The 21,158-nt window shown below is 44.2% G+C and overlaps 1 protein-coding gene across 1 annotated transcript in view; it reads left to right on the forward strand.

Annotated features, from left to right (window-relative positions):
- Nucleotides 1-21,158, forward strand: part of MYO9A (myosin IXA) — a 980,547-nt gene that overhangs the window by 707,186 nt on the left and 252,203 nt on the right. The window contains 1 exon segment of the mRNA XM_030187859.1: nucleotides 15,880-15,919. Within this exon segment, the coding sequence (XP_030043719.1) occupies nucleotides 15,880-15,919 (40 nt within the window).

Raw genomic sequence — 21,158 nt, forward strand, 5'->3', positions numbered from 1 at the left:
CCATCATAGATACTCATACTTGCTTTCTGCAGTGCCTGGGTCCCAGTCGTGATGCCTCCTCTTGTTCTTGGGAATCAAGGTTGAGAGAAACAACACAAACTTATTTTTTGTGCAACTAAGTCTGGTTCATTGACATAGCATCGGAATCATTGATCTCCATAGCTCTGGGAACTGCATCAGAAACTGGGGATGCATCGGCATTGAGAGTGCATTTGAGTTTATAATTTATAGTTTAAAATTTTTACCCAGAATAGTGGGGGAATGAGGCCAAAAACAGCTAAAGAGCCGAAACGTATGTGTTATAGGACCTTACAATTTATACCTTCACATCTGAATAAAGGTCTAAGCGGTCTACAGTCTAAAACTAGATATCTGCCCAAACAACCTCATGAAATCAGCCCCTCAACAATTCATAATAGACCTAACTAACCACATGAACTTCATGCTACAAATGGACTCTTCCCAAAAGAAAAAGGAAACATACTACTCACCCCAATACCCAAGGACACAAAGAAAAAGACAAGCAAAATAACAAACTACAGACCAGTAGCATCTATACCACTAATAACTAAAATAACCGAAGGGATGGTTACCAAACAACTCACAAACTATCTCAACAAGTTCTCCATACTACACGACTCCCAATCAGGATTCCGGTCAAATCATAGCACAGAAACAGTGCTAATTACCCTAATGACCAAATTCAAACAAATGATCGCAACCGGCACCAACATACTCCTACTACAATTTGACATGTCAAGTGCCTTTGATATGGTAGACCACGAAATCCTACTAAACATTCTCGAATACTTTGGCATCGGAGGTAATGTTCTAAACTGGTTCAAGGGGTTCTTAACATCACGTTCATATCAAGTCACATCAAACTCAACTACGTCAGCTGCATGGACACCTGACTGTGGAGTACCGCAAGGATCCCCCCTCTCACCAACTATTTTCAATCTAATGATGACCCCCCCCTGGCAAAACTTTTATCTAACCATAACCTCAATCCACATATATATGCCGATGATGTAACGATATATATACCATTCAAAAAAGACATCAATGAAGTCTCTAACGAAATCAGCCAAAGTCTACACATCATGAATACCTGGGCAGATGCATTCCGACTGAAACTGAATACAGAAAAAACTAAATGCCTCATACTTACCTCCCAATACAACACGAACAAATTTACCGCCATCAACACACCTAAACTAAATCTGCCAATCTCAGAAACCTTAAAAATCCTTGGAGTCACTATCGACCGCCACCTAACTCTCGAGACTCATGCGAACAACACAACAAAAAAAATGTTCTACTCCATGTGGAAACTGAAAAGAATCAGACCATTCTTCCCAAGATCTGTCTTCCGTAGTCTAGTTCAATCACTCGTACTCAGTCACCTGGACTATTGCAACTCATTATACGCAGGATGCAAGGAACAAATACTGAAGAAACTTCAAACAGCCCAGAATACAGCAGCCAGACTCATCTTCGGAAAACCAAAATACGAAAGTGCAAAACCCTTACGGGAGAAACTACACTGGCTACCACTCAAGGAACGCATCACTTTTAAAGTATGCACCTTAGTCCACAAAATCATTCACGGTGAAGCCCCTGCATACATGTCCGACCTGATCGACCTGCCACCCAGAAACGCTAAAAGATCGTCCCGAACCTTCCTCAATCTCCATTTCCCTAAATGCAAAGGCATAAAATACAAAGCACTGCACGGATCGACACTTACATACATGAGCACACAATACTGGAATACACTACCCCGCAGCCTGAAAATTACCTACAAACTGACCGACTTCCGCAAACTACTAAAGACTTATCTCTTCGAGAAAATCTACGGCAAGGATCAAAACACATAAAGCCCATACAGTCTCATAGACACGCACCAATACACTCTCTGAACCTCTACTCCCGCACTCTCACCACTCTTAAACCCTACCCACTGACAAAATTGTCAGACCTCCCTGTTCCCTCGATTATGTTTTGCCCCCCTCTCAACTCACCCCTGTTATATTCCACTGTCCGATCCCCTAAGAATATCCTGAGCTTACTCTGTCTTATATAATTCTTCACAATGTAATCCATAACTGTACTGCAACCAACTGCACTTCCATCTTTTACAATGTATTGTAAGCCACACTGAGCCCGCAAATGGGTGGGAAAATGTGGGATACAAATGCAAATAAATAAATAAATAAAACAATATGTGAATGGAAAAGAACTAGAATTACTGACAGGAAAGATCTACCACTCACCTACTCAAAAACACACCGTCTAATAATACAGATTGATTATCCTCAACATCGAGCATCGATAGAACTCATCAGGGTTGGTCATCCTCTAACCCCCTCCTGAGAAAAATAACATTCATCCTTAACCTCATTTGTGCCGACAGACAGCTGGCTGACATTGGGTGAAGGTCAAGGTGCACTGACATAGGTCCCACAGTTCTAAGATCTTTGAGTCACCATGGTTGCTGGTCCCCTCAAAGCACCCCCAATGTGAGGACTTCTTATCCTTCTTGGCATTTGAGGGGGTGTAGCATCTTCCAAGGAGTCAAGATACACCAGGTAATACATCACAGGATTCACCTGGCTCAGGGGCATATGGCCACTCTGTCTGTATTGCTCCAGTCTTTATCAATGGCAGCCTTTGAGGAGTAGCTCATGGTGAAATTCAAAGATTGTATATAAATGCTATTAGTAGTAGTAGTAGTATGGAGTAGTTTTTTGCCCCACACAGAGCTATGGCTTAGAATGCATCAAGGCTCATGGCGGTGCAGCCAATTCTTGAAATACATTCACTGCCTACAGGAGATGCATCAGCACTGAGACTTTAAAGGGCATCAGGGTCAATACTACTACTACTACAAATCATTTCTACAGCGCTACCAGTCGTACGCAGCGCTTCACAATTGAACATGAAGAAAAGACAGTCCCTGCTCAAAAGAGCTTACAGTCGGTACAGACCACACTAGTGTTAATCTCAAGCCCATTGAGGGGAGGAAGCTTTCCCAGTACACAGACGATCCACGGTGCCTTGACACCAAGGGCAAGGCCTGACCAGGAGGTCAGTTGCTCGAGGCAGGTAGAGACTCAAACATTTCCTATAGAGTACTTTTATGAATCAGAGTCTGAATATTCCTGGGTGTCTGAAGAAGAATCAAAGGTCTTCTCAGATGAGGGGGTCCACTAGTCTCCTTTCAGATCCCTCCCCACCAGATGAGAGATGTAAATCTCCCTCAGAGGAGCTCTCGTTCAATGATTTGTCAGGGAGATGTCTAAGTCCATTCCTTTCCTTTGGAGATTGAAGATGAGCCCAGGGCAGAAACATTAGATATGCTCAATTTTGATGACCAATATAAATAAGCAGTGACAGCGCCAGTTCACAGAATACCTGAAGCAAGATGCAGGTGTGGGAGACACCTCCTCCCCCCCCCCCCCCTCCCATACAGCAGGTAAATAAGATGGTTGACTATGTATAGAGTTCAGAAAACTCTGGGATTCAAAAAGCTACAGCTTCCTCACCATTCCATGGTGGTCAAATCCAATCTCTAAAGAGGGAAGAGAACAAAGAATGGCTCCTCAGTGTCCCCTGGGGAGCGAAGCGAAGCGAGGACCTTGGAATATTTTGGGAAAACGTTTTACCACAATACTTTGCTACAGACCACATTGTTTCTACCAGCTCTTGATGAATATGTACTTGTGGAATATTGTGTGCACTGTGGCAGAGTTTGCCAACACTCAGCCCCAGGAAAAGGCTGATGAATTCCAGGAGCTAGTAGCCAAAGAGCAGAAGTGTAGAAAAATATGTGGTCCAAGTGACATTCTATTTTTGATAAGACATCTAGCACCTCTGAAATGGGAATTGGTATCTGCAGATTTGCATGGCTCTAGACCTCAGACCTCAAGTCAAATGTGCAAGAGAAGCTGGCAAGGCATTCTGTACCATGGAGAACACCTCTTTGAAAGGAAGGTGCGTTTGACACCATAGACCACTCTCATCTTCTGAATCGCCTCTCTACCATCGGTATCCAAGATGAAGCATTGACATGGCTGCAATCATTTCTAATAGATTAAATCAAGTCCAGTATCAAGACTCCATCTCCCTTACCTTTCCCTCTCCATGTGGTGTTCCCCAAGGCTCAATCCTAGCCTAAATGTTATTCAATATCTTGCGCCCCCTTCTGTTCTCTTGGTTTAGAAAACTTTGCATATGTGGATGATATTCAAATCCTTGCACCTATAGATGCAACTAGCAGCTCCTCCATCCATTTACTCAACAAATAACTTGACTCAATTACCTACTGGCTACACTCTTATAAACTCACTTTGAATTACAATGTGTACCGGCATCATTTTTACTCGCCAACATACCGTGCCTCCTGTCCACCCCCTGAATATAGTGGCCTACTCCCATTCTCTGGTATCCTCAGTCAGAGTCCTGGGTGTTATTTTAGATGAGACCCTGTCTTTTCGGCATTACATCTCTCAAATCATATGTTCTTGCTTTTACAAACTGCAAATGCTTTATACAGTCCATCATCTACTTACCACTTCCGCCCTTCGGGTCCTCATCCACTCTTTGGTACTCTCTGGCCTCGACTACTGCAGTGCCCTGCTACAAGGCATCCCTAAGAAAGACATTCAACGCCTGCAATTAGTTGAAAATGCCGCCATTCGCCTCCTCTTCAGGGCAAAGCGAACTGATCACGTTACCCTAAGCATTGACTGCCGGTCACCTTCCATTCAATATAAAATACTTCTTCTTGTCTACAAAGCTCTCTAGTCTGGTCAACCTACTTATCTACTCTAGCATGCAGTTCCTTATCAGTGCCCCCGACTGCCTACTCCAGATACTCTCACTACATGCCATACACCTTTCCTCGATAACGTGTCAGGACATTCAATGTAATGAGCCCCACACTCTGTAACGCCCTCCCCCTATCACTGTGCACTGAACCACTCTTATCAACTTTTAAAGCCCAACTCAAAACACATCTGTTTACCGCAGCTTTTGCTCCTAGCTGCACAAACATCGGCTGCTGAGATCATTGGAGCCCAATGATAACGTCTCTTTGCTACTCCCCTGGACTAATACCCTCCCACTTTCCTAGCACATGTTCTACTTTCCCTCTGACTTTCTATTTAAATTGTAGTTCCTTTCTGCCGTCCTTATTATTTTGTGTTCCTAAACTGCTTTGATGGAATTTCCTAAGGCAGTAAACTTGACAGGCTGTTTCTCTCATCAAGCAGCAATTAGACACACTTAAGAGTCTCTCCGGGCCCATTCCTGATTCAACCTCCTCTTCTACTACTACTACTACTACTATTTAGCATTTCTATAGCGCTACAAGGCATACGCAGCGCTGTACAAACATAGAAGAAAGACAGTCCCTGCTCAAAGAGCTTACAATCTAATAGACAAAAAATAAATAAAGTAAGCAAATCAGATCAATTAATGTGAACGGGAAGGAAGAGAGGAGGGTAGGTGGAGGCGAGTGGTTACAAGTGGTTACGAGTCAAAAGCAATGTTAAAGAGGTGGGTTTTCAGTCTAGATTTAAAGGTGGCCAAGGATGGGGCAAGACGTAGGGGCTCAGGAAGTTTATTCCAGGCGTAGGGTGCAGCGAGACAGAAGGCGCGAAGTCTGGAGTTGGCAGTACTGGAGAAGGGAACAGATAAGAAGGATTTATCCATGGAGCGGAGTGCACGGGAAGGGGTGTAGGGAAGGACGAGTGTGGAGAGATACTGGGGAGCAGCAGAGTGAGTACATTTATAGGTTAGTAGAAGAAGTTTGAACAGGATGCGAAAACGGATAGGGAGCCAGTGAAGGGTCTTGAGGAGAGGGGTAGTATGAGTAAAGCGCCCCTGGCGGAAGATGAGACGGGCAGCAGAGTTTTGAACCGACTGGAGAGGGGAGAGGTGACTAAGTGGGAGGGCCAGCAAGAAGCAGATTGCAGTAGTCTAAACGAGAGGTGACAAGGGTGTGGATGAGGGTTTTGGTAGAGTGCTCGGAAAGAAAGGGGCGGATTTTACGGATGTTGTAAAGAAAGAAACGACAGGTCTTGGCGGTCTGCTGGATATGAGCAGAGAAGGAGAGAGAAGAGTCAAAGATGACCCCAAGGTTCGAGCTGAGGAGACAGGGAGAATGAAAGAGCCATCAACAGAAATAGAAAACGGGGGGAGCGGGGAGGTGGGTTTGGGGGGGAAAATGAGAAGCTCGGTTTTGGTCATATTTAATTTCAGGTGGCGTTGAGACATCCAGGCAGCAATGTCAGACAAGCACGCTGAAACTTTGGTTTGGATGCAAGGTGAGATATCAGGGGTAGAAAGGTAGATTTGGGAGTCATCAGCATAGAGGTGGTAGGAAAAGCCATGGGATGAGATTAATGAACCAAGGGAAGAAGTGTAGATAGAAAAGAGGAGGGGACCAAGAACAGAACCCTGGGGTACGCCGACAGGCAGAGGGATAGAAGTAGAAGAGGATCCACCAGAGTGAACACTAAAGGTGCGGAGGGAGAGGTAGGAAGAGAACCAGGAAAGGACAGAGCCCTGGAATCCAAGTGAGGACAGGGTATCGAGAAGTATGCTGTGATCGACAGTGTCAAAAGCAGCGGAAAGATCAAGAAGAATGAGGATGGAATATTGACCTCTGGATTTAGCCAGTAATAGGTCATTGGAGACTTTAGTAAGCGCAGTTTCGGTTGAGTGGAGAGGGCGAAAACCAGATTGTAATGGGTCAAGAATAGCATGTGAGGAGAGAAAATCAAGGCAGCGGCGGTGAACAGCACGCTCAAGTAATTTGGAGAGAAAAGGAAGGAGGGAGATGGGTCGGTAATTAGAGGGACAAGTAGGGTCAAGTGAAGGCTTCTTAAGGAGAGGTGTGACCACAGCATGTTTAAAGGCAGCAGGGACAGTCGCAGTGGAAAGTGAGAGGTTGAGAATGTGACAGATAAAAGGAATAAGAGTAGGAGAGATGGCATTAAGAAGGTGGGTGGGAATGGGATCAGAGGAACAGGTGGTACATTTTGAGGAAGAAAGGAGAAGTGTAGTTTCCTCAATAGTAACTTCAGGAAAGGAGGAAAGGGAATGAGGGGAAGGAGAGAGAGGGGAACGGACTAGTGGAGGGAGAGCTGGTGAGGTAGAGAAAGCAAGGTTTATCTTTTGAACCTTGTTGTGAAAGAATTCAGCAAGGGTCTGAGGAGATAGTGAAGGGGGAGTTGGGGGAGGGGGCACCTTGAGGAGAGAGTTCAATGTGGTGAAGAGAAGTCGAGGATTAGAGCCAAGAGAGTTGGTCAGTTGGATATAATAATCCTGTTTGGCACGTAAAAGAGCAGATTGGAAGGAGGTCAGCATGAACTTAAAGTGTAAGAAATCAGCAAGGGCTGGGGGAGGGGGGGGGGTGCGAATATCTTACTGCTCTCAAAGACATAGGTATCCTCCACCCTCCTGCTGTTCCCAAACAATTCAGGGACCTTGCTATTGTCCAGGACAGTAGAGGGCCCCAAAGTCCCAACTAACTCCCATTCAGGGACAAGCTTTTTTATTTTTTAACTGGCTGCAGCACAGCATAACCTCAATCTCCATAACCATCCAGGATGGTCTTCCAATAGGAAGGAGGCTGAATTTTTTCCAAGCATGGTGCCCCTTCTAATGTCAAACCAGTGGGTTCTAAAAATTGTGTACGTAGGTTACTGTGTGCAGTTGGATCATATTCCTCCAACTTGCCCACTGAGAGTATCAAGATTAAACTCTCTGTATCAGGAATTACTTACCAAGGGACTCTTTTACAGGCCAATGTGGTCGAACCCAATCCACCAGGGGAAAAAGGTAAGAGATTTTATTCCAAGTACTTCCTAGTCTGAAGAAAATGGGAGAGGTGGATTTCCTCCCATCTAAACCTAAGGGCCCTGAGCAAATATCTGGCCAAACAAAAGTTCTGGATGGGTTCCTTGGGCATCCTCATTCCTATGATACAAGAAGGAACTTGGTTATGTTCTCTGCCTCAAATGATGCTTATTCCTACATACATCCTGTGACCTGAATTTATATGTATCTTGACATTTGAAGTAGGGAAAAACAAATTCCCGTATTACATTATGCTGCTGGCCTTGCATCAGCACCAAGAATTTTCACAAAGTTCCAAGAATTAGACTTGGGGGTATACGTGTTTCCCTACCTGGATGATTGGCTGGTCAAGAACACATCAAAGGCAGGTGCTTAAGAATCGTTGATCATGACAGTTCAGTGCTGGACTACTTGGGTTTGTCATAAGCTACCCCAAATCATAGTTGAGGCCATCACAGAAATGGAATTCAAAGGAACCTTGCTAGACACATCTCAGGCATATGCATTTTTTTCTACAACAGCAGATTTTAACTTTCATATCAATACTTTTCATGAGTACACTAGTCAGCAGATATCAGCATGTCAGATGCTGAGAATCCTATGCCACATGGTTTCCACAGTTCATGTGATGCCCATGACATACTTCAGTTTGAGGCAAGCTTAGTGTTCCTATCAACCCAGTGACCCCAATCCACAGGGAATTTTCAGGACACCATCTCACTCACTGCCCTACTTTGAGATTTGCTGTCCTGGTGAATGATCCTATCCAATTTGGCAAAAGGTGTTCCTTTTCAAATTCCTCCAATTCAAGAGATACTAACAACAGATGCATCCAGCCTGGGATGGGGAGCTCGTGGGATGGACTCCACACTCAGGTTCTCTTAGGTGCTCAGGAAAAACTTCATTACAGAGATGTCCTAGAGCTAAGAGTGATATAAAATACTCTAAAGGCTTTCAGAAATCAGTTGTCCAGTCCAATGATACTGATTCAGGCAGATAGCCAGGTTGCAAAGTACTATATCATCAAGCATGGAGGGCCAAGCTCATTCCATCTGTGGCAGGAAGCTTTTGGTTTGTGAAAGTGGACCAGGGGCTGTTACTGAGAGCCACATATCGACAGGAAAGACAGCTGTTTGGCAGACAGATTGAGTCAGGTGCAGCAACCCCACAAGTGATCTCCGCATGTGGGCATAGCACAGATCTTTCAAGAGTGGGGTGTTCTCTCAGTAGATCATTTTACCACTCATTACAACAACAAAGTCCCTTAGTTCTTCGCCAGACAAGGATCACATGGCAGGCTAGCTTCAGATGCCTTTCTTATTCATTGGGAGGAAGGTCTTCTGTGCATGTATCCTCCAGTTCCTCTCATAGCGAAAACTCTTCTGAAATTCAAACAGGATCGAGGATCCATGATTCTAATCATCCCTTATTGCCTGAGGCAGGCATGGTTCCTTCTTATTCTGGAGCTTTCCTCCAAAGATCCATGGAGACTGGAAAATTTTCCAGCACTAATAACTCAGGATCAGGGATCCCTACTACATCCTGATCTCCAATCTCTGACTCGATCTGTCTGCCAAACAGTTGTCTTTCCTGTTGATATGTGGCTCTGAGTAACAGCTTGGATCTTGAGTGGGTAGTGGAGAATTTACTGAACTTGTCTGACAGTGTCTTTCAAGTACTGTTGACTTTCAGAAGAACTTCCAGTGGCAGGTTCTGTGGTTTTAAAGAAAGAAGTTTGCTGTCTGGTATGAGAGAAAGTGCCCTAGAACTTGTTTTCCTGCCCGTCACAAAAATCGCTTGAATACCTTCTACATTTATCAGAATCAGGTCTCAAGACCAATTGTATTAGGGTTCACCTTAGTGTAATCGGCACTTATCACCAAGTAGAACGTAAACTTATCTCTACTCAGCCTTTTCTTGAAGCCCTCCCATCAAGTGTTCTGCAGTGTCTTCGGACCTTAGCATCATTTAACCTTGCTGATGACTCTTCTTTTGAGCCACTAGGTCCCTGCCACCTGAAGTACTGACCTGGTCTGTCCTGTTTTTGGTGGTGATTTCAGCCCACATGTTCAATGAGCTTCAGGCCCCAGTAGCTGATCCACCTTACACCAAGTTTTACAATAATAGAGTACACACATCCTAAATTTCTTCCTAAGGTAGCATCAGAATTCGGTCTTAACCAATCAGTTATTCTGCCAACTTTTTTTTCCCCAAGACCTCATGTCCACAAAGGTGAAAATGCACTGCACTTTTTGGAATGCTTATCTTTCTATCTGGAGCAGACTAAAGCCCTTGGGTACTGCTATAAGCAAACCATTCTTTCTAATTGGGCCATGCTGGGCTGTCTCTAGAGGGTCATGTCACAGCTCATATTTTCAGAGCTATGGCTGCATCAGTAGCCCATTTGAGCTTAACCTCCACAGAGGAAATTAGCGGAGCTGCACTGTGGTCTTCGAACCATACATTCACATCCCATTACTATTTGGAACAAGACTCCTGAAACAACAGTCAGTTTGGACAAACAGTCTTTTAGAATCTCTCGAATCCACCTCCACCCCATGCCCATTTATTTTCTGTTCAAAAAAACAAAAGTTACAAGTTTTTGCCAATTGTTATCACTGTTTATTAACCCTTGCTTGTTGCAGGGTCTTCTGCATATTCCCTTTTTTGTTGTTGTTTGAAGGTCGTCTATAGCTAGGGAGTCCACCATATAAGGCTATTACCTTGTGTGTCCAAAGTGGAGTTACTTACCTGTAGCAGGACAGCATGATAAATAGCCTTACATATTCTCCCTCCTCCCCTATGGGAGTTGAATTCCATCAGCTTGAAAATTTGACTGGCTAGTTCCAATGTGACAGTGGCAGGATGGAAGATATGCCTGCATTTGCAGTTCAGCATTGTAAAAAGTTGTTGTAAACAAGCTGGAGAGAATTCCCATGTGGACACATGTAAGACTATTTAAACTACTGTCCTTCGAGAATTAATACTGTCAAGTACTAAGCATGATGTACTTAGGAACAACAAACATAGTTTGAAATGTCTATATGCGAATGCCAGGAGCCTAAGAAATAAGATGGGGGAGTTAGAATATATTGCACTAAATGAAAAATTAGATATAATAGGCATCTCTGAGACCTGGTGGAAGGAGGATAACCAGTGGGACACTGTCATACCGGGGTACAAATTATATCGTAGTGATAGGGTGAATCGGATTGGTGGAGGGGTAGCATTGTATATTAACGAGAGCCTTGAATCAAATAGATTGAAAATTCTGCAGGAAACAAAACACTCCTTGGAATCACTGTGGATTGAAATTCCATGTGCAAAGGGGAAAAGGATAGTGATAGGAGTGTACTACCGTCCGCCTGGCCAGGACGAACAGACGGATGCGGAAATGTTAAAGGAAATCAGGGACGCAAACAAACTGGGCAACACAATAATAATGGGGGATTTCAATTACCCGCATATAGACTGGGTTAATGTAACATCTGTACATGCAAGGGACATAAGATTTCTTGATGAAATCAAGGACAGCTTCATGGAACAGCTAGTTCAGGAGCCGACAAGAGAAGGAAAAATACTAGACTTAGTCCTTAGTGGTGCTCATGATCTAGTGCAGGGGTAACGGTACGAGGGCCGCTTGATAACAGTGATCATAATATGATCGGTTTTGATATTGGCATTGAAGGAAGTGAAACTAGGAAATCAAGTACGCTAGCGTTTAACTATAGAAAAGGTGATTACGACAAAATGAGAAAAATGGTGAAAAAAAGACTGAAAGGAGCAGCTCGCAGAGTAAAAAACTTGCGTCAGGCGTGGATGCTGTTTAAAAACACCATCCTGGAGGTTCAGGACAAATATATTCCACGTATTAGAAAAAAGGGAAAAAAGACTAAACGTCAGCCGGCGTGGCTAAACAGTAAGATAAAGGAAGTCATTAGAGCCAAAAAACAATCCTTCAGAAAGTGGAGAAGAGAACCAACTGAAAGTAACAGGATAGATCATAAGGAATGCCAAGCCAAATGCAAAGCGGAGATAAGGAGGGCAAAAAAGGACTTTGAGAAGAAATTAGCGTTGGAAGCAAAAATACATAGTAAAAATTTTTTTAGATACATTAAAAGCAGGAAACCGGCCAAAGAGTCGGTTGGGCCGCTGGACGAAAATGGTGTTAAAGGGGCGATCAGGGAGGACAAAGCCGTAGCGGAGAAATTAAATGAATTCTTTGCTTCGGTCTTCACCGAGGAGGATTTGAGGGGGACACCGGTGCCGGAAAGAATATTTGAAGCGAGGGAGTCGGAGAAACTAAACGAATTCTCTGTAACCTTGGAGGATGTAATGGGTCAGTTCAGCAAGCTGAAGAGTAGTAAATCACCGGGACCTGATGGTATTCATCCCAGAGTATTAATAGAACTAAAAAATGAACTTGCGGAGCTACTGTTAGAAATATGCAATCTGTCCCTAAAATCGAGTGTAGTACCGGAAGACTGGAGGGTAGCCAATGTTACTCCGATTTTTAAGAAGGGTTCCAGAGGAGATCCGGGAAATTATAGACCGGTGAGTCTGACGTCGGTGCCGGGCAAGATGGTGGAGGCTATTATTAAGAATAAAATTGCAGAGCATATACAAAAACATGGACTGATGAGACAAAGTCAGCACGGATTTAGTGAAGGGAAGTCTTGCCTCACCAATCTAATGCATTTTTTTGAGGGGGTAAGCAAACATGTGGACAATGGGGAGCCGGTTGATATTGTATATCTGGATTTTCAGAAGGCGTTTGACAAAGTGCCGCACGAAAGACTCCTGAAGAAATTGCAGAGTCATGGAATCGGAGGTAGGGTATTATTATGGATTAAGAACTGGTTGAAAGATAGGAAGCAGAGAGTAGGATTGCGTGGCCAGTATTCTCAGTGGAGGAGGGTAGTTAGTGGGGTCCCGCAGGGGTCTGTGCTGGGTCCGTTGCTTTTTAATGTATTTATAAATGACCTAGAGATGGGAATAACTAGTGAGGTAATTAAATTCGCCGATGACACAAAATTATTCAGGGTCGTCAAGTCGCAGGAGGAATGTGAACGATTACAGGAGGACCTTGCGAGACTGGGAGATTGGGCGTGCAAGTGGCAGATGAAGTTCAATGTTGACAAGTGCAAAGTGATGCATGTGGGTAAGAGGAACCCGAATTATAGCTACGTCTTGCAAGGTTCCGCGTTAGGAGTTACGGATCAAGAAAGGGATCTGGGTGTCGTCGTCGATGATACGCTGAAACCTTCTGCTCAGTGTGCTGCTGCGGCTAGGAAAGCGAATAGAATGTTGGGTGTTATTAGGAAGGGTATGGAGTCCAGGTGTGCGGATGTTATAATGCCGTTGTATCGCTCCATGGTGCGACCGCACCTGGAGTATTGTGTTCAGTACTGGTCTCCGTATCTCAAAAAAGATATAGTAGAATTGGAAAAGGTACAGCGAAGGGCGACGAAAATGATAGTGGGGATGGGACGACTTTCCTATGAAGAGAGGCTGAGAAGGCTAGGGCTTTTTAGCTTGGAGAAGAGACGGCTGAGGGGAGATATGATAGAAGTGTATAAAATAATGAGTGGAATGGATCGGGTGGATGTGAAGCGACTGTTCACGCTATCCAAAAATACTAGGACTAGAGGGCATGAGTTGAAGCTACAGTGTGGTAAATTTAAAACGAATCGGAGAAAATTTTTCTTCACCCAACGTGTAATTAGACTCTGGAATTCGTTGCCGGAGAACGTGGTACGGGCGGTTAGCTTGACGGAGTTTAAAAAGGGGTTAGATAGATTCCTAAAGGACAAGTCCATAGACCGCTATTAAATGGACTTGGAAAAATTCCGCATTTTTAGGTATAACTTGTCTGGAATGTTTTTACGTTTGGGGAGCGTGCCAGGTGCCCTTGACCTGGATTGGCCACTGTCGGTGACAGGATGCTGGGCTAGATGGACCTTTGGTCTTTCCCAGTATGGCACTACTTATGTACTTATGTACTTATGAGAACTCCTGCTAAAGGTAAGTAATGTTGCTTTTCCCAGGGATAATTTTTAAAGGGAAGGTATGTGCATATTTTATCTTAGAAAATTGATGGAATACCGTAATACCTCTAAAAGCGAATCAGTTTATTTTCACAGCCCATGTATGGTTCCCCCCCCCCCCTCCCCGGTGGAATCAGTGCAAATTTTTGGTATAATCTTTGACTCCAAGCTCACTTTCAAAGCTGCAAAAGTGATTCTTTAGTTCTTCTATCCTTCTTTGCTCTTCATTATATTCATTCTGTCAGATTAATCCTCACTCTCCATCTCATTAGATCACTTCTACTGTCCCTCATAATTTCCTATCTGGACTACTACAATTCGCTTTACAATGGCTTTCCTAATTCTATGCTTAAACAACTTCAATTCATTCAGTCCAGTGCAGTAAAGTTACTACATCATACTTTAGGCACAAATGTTTCTCCTTTACTTATCTCTGGCTTCCTGTTACTGCACGGCTTAAATTCAAGATACTCCATGGTATCTTGCTTGCCACCTCCTCCCATATCTTCCATGTCGTACTCTTCATTCCTCCCAGTCCGTTTTATTTGCTCTGCCTCCCCCTTGATATCTCTAGACACTACCTTTTGCAACCTTAGGCCCCTCCTCTGGAACATCCTCCCATTAGATATCAGGCTGGAGTCCTCCTTTCCTAAATTTAAGAAATTGTTTAAAGCCTGTTTGTTCCATCTTGTATTTCAATAACTCTGTCTTCCTTCTTCCAATTTAACACTCCTTATCCTTCCTAAGCCACTCCCTCCTTCATCCCTCTGTCTTCTCTCCTCCTGTTCTTTCTCTTCACTCACATATTTTTTTTTTACTTTAGTTTCCTTTCTGTTTTTCTGTGTTTTATTGTAAATTACTTAGCAGCATGTATGTGCAAGTGGTGCCTCTGCAATAAATTACTTACTTACTTATGTGCATACATGACCTTACTGCACATTTTAAGAGGCCTGTTACAAAATCAAGGCACAAAGCATATATGTTGTGCCCAGGGCTTTTTTTGAGGGGGTACTTGGGGGTACTGAGTACCGGCACCTTTTCCATTGTCAGCTAAAATTGACCCATGGTCCCCAAGTTTTAATGAAAGAGCTGAGGCTCTACACACCAATTCTGCCTTGTCATAGATTCTGTGACTAGTTGCAGGGGGGCCTGGCTATTGTGGAATGGGTCCCTCAATGATCACCCCACCCATGAAGGGTGGCCTGGCATTTGAGTACCAGCACCTTTTTTGCTAGAAAAAATGCACTGGTTGTGCCTAATATATAAAGGCAACATATAGTAGAATGCAGTAGGCATTTGTGAAAAGATAACAGTTGTTATATTATTAAATTAAAAATTAATGGGTTTGATATATTAAGTTTGTAGTTACTGAGTTAAAGTAGTGAATATGTATGAGAGAGATTTGTATACAATGGTGTAGTAGGCATGCAAATCTTTCTCATGCATAGTCATTAGGGATATCCTGAAAATGTGGCCTGTTTGCAGCCCTTGCGGACTAAACTTGGACAAGCCTAGTCTAAAGTGTATTTTTCATTAAATGAGTTAACCTAGGGACCTTATTTGTGTTTTCTCTTTTTCATTTTGTTTGTTTTTCATTTTATGTTCATAGACATATTTTTAACAGAGAAAGATGAATGTTTCTTAGATTTATGAAATAGTATGGGTGATAATAGTACTAATGATATAGCAGTTTAGTACAAGAAGTCTCAGTGCATGCAAATGAAATGGCAGACATAGCTTAAGCAGTCAGTGTCATGAAGGCAGGCTGGTCAAGAAGAGAAGGTTCCTAATCAAGAGTGTAAACCTATAGATGTGTAGCATCGTACATACTTTTGTGGAGGTGCTTTGAAATGCTTGCCTCTGTATTTATGTACTCCAGGAGATAGATATTTATTACTGACAAACAGTGATGTAGTACACAGTATGAATTTAACAGTAATTAGATCTGTTGTGGTTTGTTTAGGAGAAACAAGAATTTCAAAATCAAACCCAGCCTTCCCAAGGTAAGAAGACTTTTTCTGTACTCCTCTTGTTTGTGGGATATAGCTTACATGGAAATAAGGGATAGGCACAGATGTTTTATTCTTGGCAATAGCCAGCAATGGAAGCAGTAGTACTGTGTTCATGGATAGCACCTGGATTATGGATTTGTTAGTATACATTTACTCCCTGGTTCTATATTTGGTGCCCAAAGTTGCAGCGCCCAACTTTGGGTGTGCTTCTGAGATGCAAAGTTGGGTGCAGAATTAAAGAATACTGCCTAACCATGCCTAACTTGGGCACTGGCATTTACACCAGGTTTTAACAGGCGTAAGTCTGGAGCCCAAACGTTAGGTTCAGAATCCATGCTAAACACTATTCTATATAAGGCATGTGAATTTTTTCAGCACCTACGTTTCACCACCATTTATTGAATCCAGCCCTTAATATGTTAGCTTGCCCAACAAATTTTGCAAAATTAATTTATCATGCAATAGTATAAGAATACACACAGAGGCATGTTTTCAAAGCATTTAGACTTACAAAGTTCCATAGTAACCTATGGAACTTTGTAAGTCTAAGTGCTTTGAAAATGAGCCCCATAATCAATTTGTGCACATTAAAAAATTATAATGGGCATTTTAAAAAATGTTAAGACTCATATTTGAAATGAACAGCAAAAATATACCCCCCCCCAAAAAAAAAACAAACAAAAAAAGTGAAAATTTTTTTGTCTGTGCACATGAAAAGGCAAAAATAATATGAAGATACAATTAGAGGAAAACAGTGATACTGTATTCATTGGGCACAACCTTTGGGGGGGGGGGGGTGTGGGACATTTCTTTGCATCAGCTTAATGTGTTCTGAACCAACAGGTGTTCTCTTCCCACCAGCAGTTAGAGTTAGAGAAAACTGAATTCCACCCGTGATATCACTGGTGATCTCTGGAACAATCCAATATTTTTCTCTACCTTCTGGCAGGTGGTAGGTTGTGCTGGGGTGCACCTGGCCCAGCTCCCCGGCTCTGCTGGTTGCAGCCGCACAGCATGGTCAAGCCTAACGGCCACTCCCAGATCACAGGATCATACCTGGTTAAGTTTCACTCCTTAGTGCCACTGGATGAGACTTTGGCTTGGTTCCGAGGGATCTCACCTGAGGGGTACAGGACGCCATCCGCCTACCTCTCTTGCCTGTTCACCCTGTTTGGGTGTGTGCCCCACAGGCTCTCTCTGCAGCTCCCAAGTGCCTAAATTCCCCAAAATTGCCCTGGGCAGTCTTTTCCCCCTGTTTTAGGGAATAGGGCTTTTTGCGGTTCCTATCACTTAAAAAAAAAAGAGCAGAACAGCCTTGAACAGGGAAATCTCATACCTCAAGGTTGAGGGATTTCTCTTAATTTGCAGGTTCAGGCAGTGTGCCAGGCCTGTGTCTGCCTGACAAGTAGCCAGGATGCCCCCAATTTGGGGTCAGGCCTGCCCAGCAGCAGCACAGCGCTTCCGGATGGTCGCAGGCTCCGGTCCCCATCATCGTCCCTTCCCCCGTGGCGTGCCGCAACTTTCACCCCATCTTCCCTCACCCTCACCCTCGCAGGCCCGCCCGCCCAGCAGCGATTCCGATCGCACGCAGCTTCTTCGGCTTGCACACGCTGCCTGCCGGCTGCCGCTCAAATCTGCTTGCAGCTACTAAGCAGCAGCGCTAACCTGGAAACTCAGAGGAGAGGCTTCCGGATTAGCGCTGCAGCTTAGTAGCTGCAAGGAGATTTCAGCGGCAGCCGGCAGGCAGCGTGTGCGAGCCGAAGAAGCTGAGCCTGCGATCGGAATCGCTGCTGGGTGGGCCTGCGAGGGTGAGGGAAGATGAAGTGAAAGTTACGGCACGCCACAGGGGAAGGGGTGATGGGGAAAAGATGTTGGACGAAGACGGGGACAGCAGCTGCACGGGGGGGGGGGGAGGGAAGAAGATGGAAGGAAAGATGCTGCACAGGGAGGAGGGAAGATGGAATGACGAGGCATGGTGGGTGGGGGAGAAGCTGCATGGGGAAGAAGGGAGAGATCCAGTAAAGGGGTGGAGGGGTCAGGATGGGAGACGTCTTGGCTGCATATGAGATGAGGTGGAGGGGAGGGAGACATGCTGCATAGAGAGGTGATAGGTGGTGAGAGGGGGAGAAATGTTAAACATAGGGGTGGAGAGGAGGGCAAAATGGTGGGCATAGTGGTGGAGGGAAGGGAGAAATGTTAGACATGCTGGTAGAGGGGAGGAAGGTAGATATGCTGTATGGGAAGGGGAGAGAGATGTTGGACAGTGGGAATGAGAGGGGGAGATAGACATGGGGGTGGATGAGAGGGAGGGAGAGGTACACAGTAGGTGGTAAGGGGGGAAATGCTGGGCCATGGGGGAGAGGACTACTACTATTACTATTTAACAGGAATAAAGAGAGAAGGGGCAGGAAAATATAAGGCTACCATGGTGGGGTGGGGTGGGGAGGGGATCAGATGCTGGTTAGAAGGGTGGAGGGAGAAGATGATGGGAATGGTGGAACCCTGTGGGAGAGGGCAAGGAAATGAATGAGAGATAGTGATTACAGAGGGTAGAAATATGGTAATGGGAAGTAGATTAAAGATAAAAAGAGAAAGTAGAGATGGGGAGGAGTAAGATGGGGAATGGGAGAGCAAGAAAGTAGGGATGGGGAATGGGAGAGCTAGTGGGTGAAAGAAGATGGAAATTTGATAGGTAGTTGAAAAGTAAAAAGGAGACAAAGAAGGGTGAGAGAGAGGCAGAAAAGAGCTACAAAGGAATGATCAACATGTCAGAGGCAGGAATAGTGAGGGAACAGACAGGAGAGAGGAGAAAAGACAAATGGACTACAGCCGCTTGAAGAAGAATTAGCAGACGGCAGAGAGGAAAGCAGAAAAGAGAAATTGGAACCAGCAAGATGGAAAAATAAAATGTCCAGACAACAAAGGTAGAAACAAAGCATTTTATTTCGAATGTTTTAAATGGAATATGTTAGCTTTTGGAAATGTGCATAGGAAATGTCTTTGTATTGTGTTCTGTAGAAAAGGAAATTCATGTTTTATGTCTCCAGTGTTGCAGTAATGCTATGTTTAACTTCTTGGGGTTCCTTTTCAATTTTTGTCTAAATATTTTTATTTCTAATTTATGATCCCTTGTTCTGTATTTGGTGAAGTTCTGTTAGTGTGATAGTAATGGCAGGTGGGAAATTGGAAGGGAGGCAAAGAGGAGAGGGAATCAGGGAGGGGAGCCCTCCTTTATTTTCTGACCTGGGCCCAAGCAGGTCTAACACCAGTCCTAACCCTTGCTGTATAGCTGATGAGGATTCCCAGACATCCCCAGCTAAGGACCTCCTCCAAAGGCGGCCAGAACTCCCTTCTACCAAGCTCTGGCCATCGACAGCTAAGCATGTGTGGGGTGCTGGCATCAGTGGCTTAGGGTCATTGCTGCTGCCTGCCAAGCTTGGTAAAAGAGAGTTCTGGCCACCTTCAGAGAAAGTCTTCAGCTGACTGAGCTTGAGGATCCTCATTAGCTAAAGTATTTATATTTTGAGGTGGAGGTAGGGCGGAGCAGAGAAAATTTTGTGCCCACCCAAAACTGGCTGTCTGGCTACGCCACTGATGTGAAGGCAGAGCGCTCCTTCAGTCAATGGAGGGACACAGCTTCTCAGGGGATAGATGCCCTGGTTCAGCCTTTGCTGGTAGTGGAGTTGTTCTGTGTGTTCTCTCCATGGCCATATATATCCTTTGCAGAGTATTCAGTGTCCTTACATATGGTTCCTTACATATGGTTCCATCCTTTCTGCTGAAGGTTGTGTCTCCATTCTATGTGAATCAGGAGGAGTGTTTGTTTGTCCTCCTTTGTGGTGCGAGGTTCTTCTCCTGCAAACCAGAAGCTCCACAAACTGGATATCCAGAGGGCACTTCGCCGGTACCTGAAGGAGACTGAGTTTCATCTCTCTGATTATCTCTTTGTGTTCTTTCATGGCCCTAAGAAAGGGTCAGGTGACTTCTAAGGTGTTGTGAGGAGGATTAGGGAGATTGAGTCCGCCTACATCAGTATGGGTCGTCCAATGCCTCAAGGACTGAAGGCCCACTCGACCAGGGATCAGGCGGCATACAGGGTGGAGGCCTGGGATGTTTTGCCTGAGGAGATTTGCAGAGCAGCAATGTGGTCTTCACTCCATTCCTTTGCTAAGCACTACCGGTTGGATGTTCTGGCCACAGTCTATTCAGACTTCGGCAGAGCAGTCATTCAGGAGGCCTTGTCTTCCCCTGCCCATTAGGTCCATTTCGGTACATCATGCTGGTTCAGAGCAGTGTAAGCTAAGAAAGGAGAAATTGTCTTACCTGATAATTTTATTTTCTTTAATCAGCATCACTGTTCTGAAGTCATGCCCTTGGAAGACCTCAACCTGGTGTTCTAGGACTGCTCTGTCTTTCTTATATAAGTAATTGAAGAAGAAAAATATTTGATTTTAATTGACAGCCATATGGGGTTCCCATGACATCGCTATTCTGTGGTATATGCAGGCTAACGAGTGCCACTCTATGTTATTTTGCTCACTTGCATATTATTGCAGCTGCAGTTGTTGATGGGGCTGGGTATGTTACAAAAAGGGGCCTTTTGTTGCTTGGAACATACTGGATTGTTCCAGAGAGCACCACGGATTATAACTGGTGATGTCATGGGTAGAATTCAGTTTTTCCTACCTCCATCTGCTGGTGGGAAGGGATAACACCTGCTGATTCAGAACAGTGACGCTGACTAAAAAGAAAATTATTAGGTAAGACATAATTTCTCCTTACATTGTATGATTATGTATGTATGTGTATATTTGTTTCTATTTCTCCAAGCACAAGCAGAATGAAAACATTCTTACATTTGGATAGAGGCCAACCGAAACTGCTTTTTTCAGTTTTGGCCAAAACTACTACCAAAACTGTCTGACAGCTTTCGTCTGAAATCGAAACTGCTGCCATGAATCATCACCTGGTTTTGGCCGAAACTGAAAACTCAAGTTTGTTTGTGTAAGTGTGGAGCAATGGAGGCTGCTAGGGATTATTAGAGTTTGAAGTCTGCATCCCTTTGCTAAACCTACAGTAGCCAAGCCAGAATACAATAATTTAAATAATGAAAGACTGTATTTTATCTTCAAGCAAACTAGCCTCCACACACGGACTTCACCTATTGAAAACTGAAATGTGAGGTCCCTATTAAAAGACACAGTGCTTTTATAGAGGCTGACTTTGTGCC

Source organism: Microcaecilia unicolor, chromosome 1, assembly GCF_901765095.1.
Source record: "Microcaecilia unicolor chromosome 1, aMicUni1.1, whole genome shotgun sequence".
NCBI classification, from domain to species: Eukaryota; Metazoa; Chordata; class Amphibia; order Gymnophiona; family Siphonopidae; genus Microcaecilia; species Microcaecilia unicolor.